At 39.1% G+C, this 12,734-nt stretch overlaps 1 protein-coding gene across 1 annotated transcript in view; it reads right to left on the bottom strand.

Moving 5' to 3' along the window:
- The window catches only part of CRYBG1 (crystallin beta-gamma domain containing 1), a 97,357-nt gene that overhangs the window by 55,634 nt on the left and 28,989 nt on the right, over window positions 1-12,734 (bottom strand). The window contains exon 2 of the mRNA XM_050709784.1: window positions 7,274-7,403. Within this exon, the coding sequence (XP_050565741.1) occupies window positions 7,274-7,403 (130 nt within the window). The remainder of the gene's footprint in view (window positions 1-7,273; window positions 7,404-12,734) is intronic.

Genomic DNA, 12,734 nt, shown 5'->3' with positions numbered 1-12,734 from the left:
TTTGGTTTGGGCGTTCTTTTGGTTCCATCCTTTCTTTCTCTCCTCTCTGGTATCCCTCTTGTGCCCTCTCCCTCTCTTACTTAGGCCCTGACAAAGCGCAGACACAGATAAAGCAATGAAGTGCAATCATCAGAAGCAAAAGTGCCTAATGTACACAAATTCATAATGTTTATCTTTTTTTTCTTTATTGCAGACATGATATTTGAGTTCCGCCAGCCTGTGAAGCATTGCCAGTGTTGACTTACAGCTGCAGGTGGCTGTCCTGCAGGTACACTGGTACCCATGCGCTATGAGAAGTGTACAGGGGCTTTGCTACTTCTCTAGTTTTTAGTGTGAATGCTAAGAAATATTCATATTAAAAGACAGTACCATAAGTTATTTAAGCTGAAAGAATTAACAAAAACGTAGTTCAGTCTTCCTCAGCTACTTAGCACTGTTCTTTAGGAAGACCTGGCCAACATCCTATTTAGGAAGAAGAGGACAACATGTGGGTTCTTGCTAGCAGGTGGTATTACATAATGGCTGTCGGTACATGCTGGGGCCAGTTTTGCCTTGTCTACATGACACTGAGCATCCCTTTCTGTCAGATATACTCATGGTAGTCAACACTGCTATTACATCTGTAGACCATGCTCTTAAATATTCCCTTAATGGAAAGCCTACTGACAGAACCTATCTCCAAGTTACTCTCCCTGCAGTCCTTTGTTGATCTTAACACTTTACCAGATCATTTCGGGTTACTGGTTTATGACACTACTCACCAAATACTGTTGAAAAGTAATTTAAGATACAGTGGCTTCTCTGAGCACAGGTGTCTGTGGGAGACATCGGTGTGACTTAAGTGGTCACCTTTTAAATTTTGTCCCAGTTCTGTACTTTCTGGCTTCCATGATGACTTCAGTACTATTTACATTTTGTTTCTTCTTGGTTGTTGTGTTGTTGGTTTTTTAATTATGAATTGCATATTTATCAACTAAATCATTCTGAAAGGATATTTTAGTATTAATCATCTCGAACTATTGCAAAACATAGCATGACTCAGAGCTAAGCATCCTATAAAAACTTTAAAAGTTTAAACAACAGACAGAGCAAATTAAATATTTGCCAAGTGTAGTATAAATCCTTTGTCAACCATATAAGAAATGCTGGCAGGGCTAGGACAAAATGAGGCATTCTTTTTCCCTTCCCACATCTCTCCACCCTACTCAACTGGTTTGGTTTGAAAATTTGATTACTTTTTTTTTTTTTTCCTCCATGAATTTCAAAGCAAAGACTTCAGTGCTCTTTTCCTATTAACATCACTTTCTTGCCCAAACAACAGTATGGTTGAAGCCTAAGAATAGGTACAAATTACATAGATAGGATAAAACGAAAAAAAAAAAAAAAAGCAACTCAGATGAACTTTTATAACTTTCTCATGTTTTCCTAGACTTTTTGACCACAATAAGGAATTATGTGCTGGGCAGCCAGCACAATAACATCCTATTAAAATCCATATTATAAGCCACACAGACAATGAATAATGTAGCTATTCTAAATTTTGTCAAGAGAACTCTCATGTGATCCATGCTTCACCACATTTGATCTTTTTCCATTCCCTCTGTACACTGTTCGCTTCAATTCATATAAATACATCAGGAGGGTGATCCCAAATCCATGGCTCATGGAAAACTTCCCCCAGATTTTAATAAAGTCGTACATACATGCAAATATATATAAATCCATCTACGTATATAAAAATATAAATAAAATTCTTATATCTACTCTAGCCTATAAAAAGCTCTATTGCTGTATTTTTGGTTCACTTAAACCATAGGAATTTATTTCTCCAGGTTTCCCATAAATTAGTGCCTTAGAGGCCCACTGCATGCAGGTGGCTGTCACAGACAAATCTGGTTATTTACAGAGGTTAAAAGTTATGCTTTAAAATTTAAAACATGGGAGGCTCTCTTCTCTGCCGGAATGACATTGGGGAGCATCATGATTAAAAAGTAGCCCTACTGGAGTAAGTGCAAGCATGATTATTTGAAAAGGGAATAAGTAAATGCCAGCTTTTTGTTGAAGAATATTATATGGAGATTGTCATGGGATTTTGTACCTATCTTCCTAGTAACAGGGGTGGAAAAAAGAGGAATATGATTCAACTCGTTAAGCCTTGGAGGTAGAAAGTGCCATTATTTCAAGGAAATAAGTCACACCCGTCGGGAGGAGGGTGACTGGAAGCATCATGTGGCAGCAATGAATTATCTGCACTGAACACACAGTACTAGTGAGGCGTGAAACCCAGATTTAGTGACCCCTGCTATATTGCCCACACTAGGAATGACAGGAGTTCTACAAGGTAGAGAACACAACGGTTATACTGAAGAAGAGGAAGGAGAAAACAAACAAACACACACAAAAAAATACAATTAAAGTACATTACTTGACACAACAGTTGGACATAAATGTAATTAAGCTGATAGAAACTCCAGCAAGAATTCTGACGTCCAGCACAACACTGAGCAGAATATTTTCCCTGATGGTGTTTTTTTTACTTTGTTTTGGTAATACAAACAAACTTTGTCCTGCTGCAACATTTACTCCGCTAGGAAGGTATAGCTTATTCCAAAGAGTTGAGGACCTATCCAGATTTTAAAAGAGAACAAAACAAAACCAAGAGCAAGCCCACCTCCACCTTCCAGTCTCCTCCTTAGTAACTGCCTTGCTGTACCTGCCCTTTAGCTCAAAGGAAGAAAATCCTAAAATGTCATGTAACTTCCCCTTCCCTTTTCCCAAGCGTTTGCACAAAGTAGGTTGAGTGCTTTCTTGATTTTTTTTGTTCTCATCTAGAAAACATAGAAAAGCAAATACTCTCGGCCCCTGCATGACTCACTGGTAGGACTTTGGCTATAGGATTTTGTTTAGCTTTTTGATTCCAGGCTGAAGAAGGATTCCTTTTCTTCTTTCTGTCTGAAATTTTGGGAGGAGATTGGTTAACTACTGAAAGGACTTATCTGTTGAAAACTGTGGTGAACCTTAAGGCAAAGACTTGCTCTCCTCAGGGCAGGCTCCTCTCACCTATCCACAGACTGATAATTCTGTTGTCTTACTCTTCACCTGCTTTCTCACTTACTTGGTACTGGACGTTTATCAAGCGGCAGTATAAAATGCTTTGCTTGCACAATTTATAACTGGCAGTTTTGTTATTTCTTGAGAAAATAAAGCACTGTAAGGAGAAACGCTATGAGGACCTGGGCTGGATTGCTCACATTACTCTGAGCAAGGCAGAAATGAAATTGAAAAAGTAGATGAGGAATCCCAAACTGAAAATATCCTAGACCTCGACTAGCTTATCATCTTGTAGGACGAGTTAAAGAGCAGGAGGACTTTTGGATCTGTATATCTGCTGTCTCAGGAATATGGCAAAGGCAGTGATAGAATAAACTCATTTAATCCAGTAATTTGACACAGAATCAAAATGGGCTTCCATAGCCACACCTGGGTGTTAGAAGTACTCCACCCAGTTTTCTTAGTTAAATATTCATGTCATAGGACTGAATCTTTGTGTGAAAGGCAGTGGCTGTGTTCAGGTAGCAAGTAGGTGTGAGAACTCTTATCTAGATGGAGAATCCTGAGAAACCTTTACACAGATACCTGGTTATAGGACTCAAAAAATGACTAATCGACATCTTGATGTAAGAGGAGAGACAGTGTTAGAGCACACATATGGGACTGTTAGAAAAAAAAGCTGTTTAGACCTAAATATTCTGCAAGAAATTTGAAAGTCTAGATTTTTTGTCATCATTGCTCCTAGTGAAGAGGAAATGTACAAATAATGAAGGAATAAAACATTATTTACATTCACTCATTTTACTATCAGCAGAAGGCGATCTAAATTTAAAATTGTTCTTTACAGGAGCAAATACATTTCAGCCCAACTAAATGGGAACCTATCAGCTTAAAGCCTATTTGTCTGTAAACTACATAATTTAAGGTCATTTGAGTTTGCCATATTGCAAGTAGGACTCCTCTATTTGTATTGGCATCCATTTTATCCCTATTAAACTGTATGACTACAAAATACACATTTATCTGTGTTTTAGTCCTCAAATTGAATTATTCATTTGAAGAGAACCGAATGCAACAAACATTCAGGAAGTTGCTTCTTCATCCATAGTAAGAACACTGGCCACATTGCTTTATGAATTTGAGCAGCCTTAAAAATATATAAAAAACCTGTCATAAAATCATGGCCATAACTGTCTCCTTCACGTAGTATAGGCAATATGACAGCTCAAATAATCTTCAGTGTGGATCTGCAGACATTCAAACATAAACAGGAATCTAATCAAGCTGTTTTCCTTCATTTACAGACAAACTCAAAGACATAAAATATTCCTCCTATATAGATCCTCTGAGCAAAACTCGATTGTGCAAACATAACCAAGTACAGAATGCATTACTTGGATAAATGAAAGGAATAAGCTGTATTTTATAAATCTAGATAAAGAGTACTTTGCAGAACTAACATCTACAAATGTTTTGGCTGTTTTTGTTGTTGTTGTTTCTGTTTTGCTTTTAAATATTTAATAGTGTTAACAAACTTTTATTTGCCAAAATAACAAAAGGCAAACTGCTAAACTTAATTTCTTTAAAACAAATGTTTTGCATATTAGAAAGGACTGGAAGAGTCAAGAAAATAAAATGTATTTTTTATTTTTTATAATTTATTGATTTCTCATAGATCTAGTTGCCCCCAATGATTTAATGAATATATGTATTTACATATTTGATAAGCGCGCTTAAAAAAATGTTCTTGATTGTTATATAGCTGTTATTTTCAGTTGTTCAAATCAGAAGCTTACTATAAAACAATGTGATATATTCCAGACTGCCTTGCAAAGGGAAAAAATGGTGGAAATCTTTGTACAGAACTAGAAATTCATCTGAATCAGCATCAAAGGTATTTGATGAGAGAACAATATTGATATAGAATGACGTAGCTTTTTTTTTTGAAAAAGGATGTAGTGAGACAAAATATTTTATCCTTGCAATTTTGGCAATGCAACACTATCAAACAAGTGAATTTAAACATTTTTTAGTTTCTACTGCTTAACCACCACTATTTGTGAAAGTTATGTAAAAAGAGAGAGGAAGAAAGGTGCATTGTATATCAAGAAAAGTTGCTGTGAAGAACTAGAATGGGTAAGATGAAGATTTGTTAAACAACTCTGGAAGAAGATGAAAGGTGAAAAACAGGGTATATTATGATAGAAGTTTATTATACACTAGTTAATTGGGTGGAGAGAAGACTGTTTTTTGATCAAGCAAAGGAAGCATCCAAAAGGACAGAACCTGACAGCTTTAATTACTTCTTGGAATTAATTTTATTTTTTTTCTGCTGGAAAAGAAATACACGACAGAGACAGTCCAACAAGTTCTTGGAATATGCTGGGGACAGCTTTTTCTTCAGAAGGTGAAGAAAACTATTAAGGGAGTGGCTATTTTAGATCTTCTGCTGACTAGTAGGCATGAACTGGCTGAGCGGAAGGGAATTTAGGTGAAAGTGAACTTTGTCATTTAGCGATCACTACTGCTAAAAGAAAAGGGAAAACAGCAATATATATTTTTTTTTTTTCAGAAAAAAAAATAAAAGTAAACAAGCTCCAGAGACAGATAAGCAAGGTTTCTTAGGAAGACTGTTTAATTAGTAAAAGAATGCAGGAGAGCTTGTCTGTTTAAGTCATTGCTAGAGTCAGGTCTTAATTATCTGAGGTAAAGGGAATAACCTAAATTAGGCAAAAACAGAGGATAATACAAATTAGGCTGTGTAAATTAGTCTGCAAGACTCTTTTTAGTACATTCACCTTTAAAAGGCTTATGAACAGATTTCTGTAGAGAGGAAAGCAACAAAGAGGAGTCTGGTGCAAACAGCTCTGTGTCATGCAGTTTTCTACCACTCTCCCACAAGAAGTGCTGAGGGAAGACAGGGTTTCATTAAAGCCCAATCCCCATAATTCATCTGTCATCATCAGTGACTCTACATTATTATACACAATACCAGATTATCGCAATACAAAAGAACTGCTGAATTTTCTCTCTCTCTCTCTCGTTCTCCACCCTGATTCCTATGAAAAAGGAAATTAATTAATTAAAAGAAAATTAATTTCCTTGATTTTTTGTATTTATCTGACAACCAGACCTTTGTGAGAATTCCTTGCAAGGAGTTAATACACATGTCCATCAAAGACAGTGACACTGTGAAGAGAAGCTTGTTCTATTGGAAAGCTAAGTCCTCAGCTGGCTTCTACTGTAATAGAAATTTCATCCCATTTACAGTACGGTAGCATTTTGCAGTTACATAACTGTGAAGAACTGTGCTCTGTTCACGGGCGTGTTTCCACAGTATCAGTGGAAACAAGATGCTGAATGAGACCACAAGGGATGTTTGGGGTTTACATTACTTGTCTATTCAATTAAAGACCAATGAGTCTTTTCCAAAGGCTTCGTACACAAATTATTAGATGAGATTTCCAGGCTTGACCAGACTAGACAAGACATTTATTTGTTTTGAAGACAAAATATTTTAGGTTCTCATCATATATACTCAGATGAATATTAGTTCCACAACCAAGAAAAAAATCAGCTTTTACAATTACTGCACTTTTGTTAAAGTGGAAAAAAAAGTATTTCTCTCTCCATGGTAAGATTAAAATAAAGACAAGAATGGCATTGCACAACCGTGTCTGCAATCTGCAATGAAGTTCTCACATTAGAACAGAAGTAATTAGCATTTTCCCTAGCTTGCTTCCATGCAACAATACTGCTGCCAAGCAAATGAGTAACACTACATGAACTACATCAACACTAGAAAACTAATGCATAGCCATTTCTCCTTCTCTGGAATAAAACTTTACATGGGAAACAGTACAAGTTAAGTGAGAAACTATGAAAGCGTTAAGTGCTGTTCCTTTATTATTTGGCTTATATATATTTTATGAACAAAAGGAAAAAGGCATATGGTTTGTGAAAGCTTGTGGAAGATCTCCTCGAGCCATTTCCTTTGTTGGCTGTTCTTGCCAGCTATAGTCATTATATACCTTCCTTATTTCCGTATATGATATTCATTTGAAAAATTTCCAGTACTTCAAACATAGGTCTTTCAAAGGAGGATAACAATTATACCTAGTGTTAAATTCTGTTTTCAGGTTAGTTGTCCTTTTTATTATATATATATATATATATATGTATACACATGCTTTATGTAAACAGATCCTTAGTAGTCTCTTACCTTTCTAAGTGCTGCTGGTAATGAGGCAGTAGACATTGATATCGCTGGAATAACATAAGCATGTGGACAGATTACTGATGGTAGTTGGTTTTCTTGTACAGTATAGCGTCTGCCTGATATATCATAGTACCTGAAAGGAGAGTAAACATTGTCCAATTAATACATCCTAGTGAAATAAAGTCTGAGCTAGTATCTATTGTATTTCTTGACAAAACACACTAAGCTGTTTTCTCCTGTTGTAGTAGTTTTGGGCCTCCAGTACTTCTGAAGCGTATAGCTTTTTTTTTTTTTTTTTTTTTTTGGCCATACTACTCACTGGTTTTATTTAGATATTAATTCATCCCAGCTGCTTCAGCTATCTGAAACTCTAACTTGTCAGCTTTTTCCTGATACAAAACCAAATGAAACTGATTACAATATTCAGCAAGGTAACCACATCAGAGCCACAAGGCAGAAAAATTAGTCCTATTATCTTATGACACTCCACCTCTACAGACACAGCAGATTACAACATTTGGGGTTTATAGTTCCACATTACATCACACATTCTGCTGACCTTCCTTCTTGAAGCAGTCTCAATAAAGAATCAGTTGAATTGACAAAACAGAAGGTCATTTATTGGAAAGACACTACCACAATGACAGTATCTTTTTTTGCTTATTTTTTTTTCAGTGTCAGTTTTGAAATTTGGAATGCAAAGAATGTAGAAAAGTTCATTTGGTCTCCTCATAAGTGAGAAATAAACAAGTAAAAACCAACCACTGACAACTTATCTTTTTAACTTGTCTTGCATTTCACCATCTGAAAAAAACAAAGCAGCAAGAATACAGAATTCTCTGAAGATACGGTTTCATTAAAAAGTTTGATTTAAAATGGCATTTTATATATTTAGTCCTTTAGATGAGTCAACAGTTAGTTAAAATTCATCTTTTTTAAAGGATGTATTTTGATATTTTTATTTCAAAATCGGACTGCATTTTTGCATGGATCATATGATAATTCAGGTTGGAAGGGCCCCCAAGAGGTTTCTTTCTGGTTCAACCTGCTGCCTGAAGCACGGTCAGCTATGGGATCAAGCCAGGTTGCTCAGGGCTTTAAACAGTCTTGAAAGTTTACAAGAACAGAGACATCACAATCTCTTTGGGCAACAGTGAAAATGCTTTCCCTTATGTCCAGTCTGACTCTCTCTTTTCTCAATTTTTGCCTGATGTCTCTTATCCTCCCACCATGCACCACTGTGGAGAGTCTGTCTCCGTCTTCTTGGTGACCTCCCAGGTGTCATGGGGCCTCCAGGTTCCTCCTCACCTCCCCAAAGCTGCCTCTTCCCCCAGGCTGAATGAGCCTCAATCCTCCATCCTCTCCTCATAGGGCAAGTGCAACCTTATAGGCAAACCCCGACTGTATCTGTGTCCTTCCACTGAACTCACCCCAGTTTGAAACACTGACAGATTTTTAGGTATAAAATAACCTCAGCAAATTGTCTTCAGAAAAAAAAATATCAAAATGTTTTTGTTTGTTTTGTCCATAAAATACATGTGTTTTTCATTTCAGTTAGATCAAAACTCCCTTTCCCGTAGGCTTTTCCTCCAGACTCATCAAGGTCCTAAGTCCAGCTGTTTGTACAGCTCTAGTTGCAAATTTAGTTTTCTACCTGATTGTCATACTGTTTTCAAAGAGTAAATAAGGGAGCAGAGAAGCCTCAGGCTTATTTAGAGAGGTGTTCAGTTTATTGCATAATTGTGGTAAAAATGTTTTGACATTTTAACACATACCCCAATAAACATGTACATTATTTTGTTTATTTGCCTATTTTTAAGGAAGAAACTGCACAGCTCTCAGTGGCTGGTTACCTTCTCCAAGCCACAGCTGACTTTAAGCTGTCCATCTGGTTTTTCATTTTCTGCCTGTCGTCTATACAGCCTCTGCCAATGGAGGATGCTTTGGGGTGGTTCCACATAAATTATAGATGAGATGATTCAATTGTCACGTTAACCAGCTGCTCATCTAATACTGAAAGATTGTGTTACATCCTTCCTCATCAAATATGTATACCGGAAGCTTCTGTAGGAGTGCTCAAGGGAACAACAGCACATTGAGGACTATCCGCTTGGTGACCAAGTGATTTTCCCTAGCTTGCTTCCATGCAACAATACTGCTGCCAAGCAAATGAGTAACACTACATGAACTACATCAACACTAGAAAACTAATGCATAGCCATTTCTCCTTCTCTGGAATAAAACTTTACATAGGAAACAGTACAGGTTAAATGAGAAACTATGAAAGCGTTAAGTGCTGTTCCTTTATTATTTTGGCTTGTATATACTTCATGAACAAATGTCATGACCAGCAGGACCAGGGAGGTGATTGTCCCCCTGTACTCAGCTCTGGTGAGGCCACACCTCGAGTACTGTGTTCAGCTTTGGGCCCCTCACTACAAGAAGGACATCGAGGTCCTGGAGCGTGTCCAGAGAAGGGCTACAAAGCTGGTGAGGGGCCTGGAACACAAGTCCTGTGAGGAGCGGCTGAGGGCACTGGGGTTGTTTAGTCTGGAGAAGAGGAGGCTGCTCAGGGGAGACCTTATTGCTCTCTACAACTACCTGAAAGGAAGGTGTGGGGAGCTGGGGGTCAGCCTCTTCTCACAGATAACTAGCGATAGGACTGGAGGGAATGGCCTCAAGTTGCACCAGGGAAGGTTTAGGTTGGAAATTAGGAAACATTTCTTCTCAGAAAGAGCAGTCAGGCATTGGAACAGGTTGCCCCAGGAGGTGGTGGCATCACCATCCCTGGGGGTGTTCAAAGATAGGTTGGACTTGGTGCTTAGGGACATGGTTTAGTGGGTGACATTGGTAGTAGGGTGATGGTTGGACCAGATGATCTTGAACGTCTCTTCCAACTTTAATGATTCTATGATTCTGTGATTTTATCAGAGCAGTGGAACAAGTGACACAGTATGGGCAGGAGGTTGGGAAAGTTCTTGGTTGAAGACTGGCTAAGAAGGAGGAAAATGCAGGACAACATGGGAAGCAGGTGAAAGCGCAGCTAGGCGCTGAGGTGACCAAGAGGCCGCCATTTGCTATAGTGCTGCTCAGCCAGTGTCAAGCTTCTGCACCCCAAGAGCTACGTAATGTACATATGTCAGAAAACAACATGCCTCCATCTTGCACATCAAAATGCCAAAAGGAGGAAGCCAAGCTGTGGGAGAAAACACTTCCTGGGTAGGAACTAATGAGGTCTTTCAGAATCCCCCATGTCTGCTGTGGAAGGGGGCTGTGCCAGAAGTTTGGGAGGCTCCCACTGGCTCACCTCCAGCATTGGAGGCTGGGCCACCCCAGAGGCCCCTCTGAAACCTCACCCCCATGGGCCTGCTCCTGGCCACCTGCTCCTGGCCACCTGCTCCTGGAGCCCAAGGGCCGGAGGATGGGCTATCAGGTCCTGAGACACCATTTGACCTCAGGGTACCACCAAAAGTACGGTGCAGTAGCCAGCAAGCCACTGCTTTCAGAGCATGGTAGAGCAATACCATTTCTTTCAGATACCTTTCTTTTAAAGAATGCAATTTCAGGCTGAAAAACGGAGCTGACAAAAGCAGCACAAGAAGTTTCAACCCAAGGACAACGTGCTGTCAAACAGCCAACGGTGGCACTTCAGATTTCCAAACGGGATAGCAGATCTTTAAATTTCTACACGATTTCAGGTCTATCCTTGCAACAATCTACTGATAGCTGAGCTCACAAGAGCCTCCCAAAAGCTTTAATTTAGAGCAGGAGGCAATTTTCCAGGACAGCGCTGCAGTACGCTTCCTGCCTCAAGGCATGGGCATGCAAGCAAGCTGCCACAGGGCAAGCCAGCTGTGAAGTCTGCGGTAACTGCCCGTGTAAATTCTTGTGTTCCGGCCTAAATGCAAAGAAGCTCACCCCGATCTGCCGAGACACTCACCGTGGGGTGAGGGCAGGCCGGTGGACAGTTACCGTGGGGCAGCTGACGCACTGCAAATCCACACCCTTGCTTTCCTCACTCTTAACTTGTTTGTGTAACCATACCCACTCATTCAAAGCCCGGCAGGCCTGGGGGTAAAGAGTGTTTGCAACACGCTAGGAATGTTATGAAACCCTCCCAGACATTTTGCAAGGCCCATCAATCGTCTGAGGCACTTGGAGAGGAGGTTGTCTGTGGAGGTAAGAATTTTTACATCAGGAGAAATGGTGGGTTGAATATTTATGATAGACTGAGTAGTTTATTGTTTCTTATATGTTTGGCTACTAAATGGTGCAACTAATTATGTCCAAAACACTCAGAAGATGTTTCCACAGCAATGACTGTCTGGCGTGTTTTCACGTAGCTAATGAAAATAATAACTAATTCTACAGTGAAGCAAAAGGAAGAGCAGAGAGAAGGCCTTAGAAATTACCAAGCTTTTGAATAGAGAGTGAGGATGGAGAAGCTTTGTAGGTAGAAGTCTTCTCCTCACCAGTACAGAGATGCTCGCTCACAGCAGAACTACTGACTGGAAGAGTAATCATAAACCATTAAACAGAAATTAAACTGGGAAGTGAACTTTCTATGATACAGACCACACACCATAGACATATCACTCTTTCTTGTCCATGCCTAAGTCCCTCATAGTGACACAATGATATTCTATTAATTGTCTTAAAAATTAATCTTAAAATATTAAGACAAGTAGAAAGCATTTTGAAGGGAATTAACCTGAAGACAAAAATGCACAAATAAACCATGTTAGAAACAATAAACAAAACTCACAAGAAAAAAGTAGAAAAGAGGAGATTGCCATATGTTTTAAATTAATCATGCTTACTAAACTGACAGCCTTATAATTTTACAGCCATGGCTTCCCTCATCATCCATCATATTCAGCCCTGATATCCATCTACAGTCTGCTGTTTTTTAGAGCAGTCTTCAGTCTGTACCCTGTAGATGATTCTTGAATATTAATTCTCATTTTCAATCAACACTTTTACACAGGATGAGATCATTCTTTAAAAAAGAGAATGCATGTATGAGCAAGAACAACTTGATTAAAACAGAAAGATATTCTGTTTGTTTATTCAGATCCTCTGCCCAGTCTCCCACCTCCCATGCCATATCAGCACTTAATTTTTTTCTTTGGGACCAGCAATATCAATCTGATCAGTAAAACCTCTGTGCTAAAGATTTACTGCAAAACACACAACAGCATTAAGAGCAGTAGGAGGCTTTCCCCCCACTCACCCACCAATATATGTGCTCTTGACTACGATGGGTCTACCTACACTGCCAAGTAATTTACCTCCCTGGTTCACTCCCTGGTCCTGGTCCCCTTGTCAGCCATACTGCACATGCACCACTTTGTGCCTGGGCTCTCTGGAGGAAACCAAGTTCTTCCCTCCGAGGAGGAGCCCAAGCGCAGCTCTGAGGATGGACTGCCCGAGGGATGACAGAGCAGGGATGGGGCTATGGCAG

Source organism: Cygnus atratus, chromosome 3 (assembly GCF_013377495.2).
Source record: "Cygnus atratus isolate AKBS03 ecotype Queensland, Australia chromosome 3, CAtr_DNAZoo_HiC_assembly, whole genome shotgun sequence".
Lineage (NCBI taxonomy): Eukaryota > Metazoa > Chordata > Aves > Anseriformes > Anatidae > Cygnus > Cygnus atratus.
This window is presented reverse-complemented; position numbering and strand designations above follow the sequence as displayed.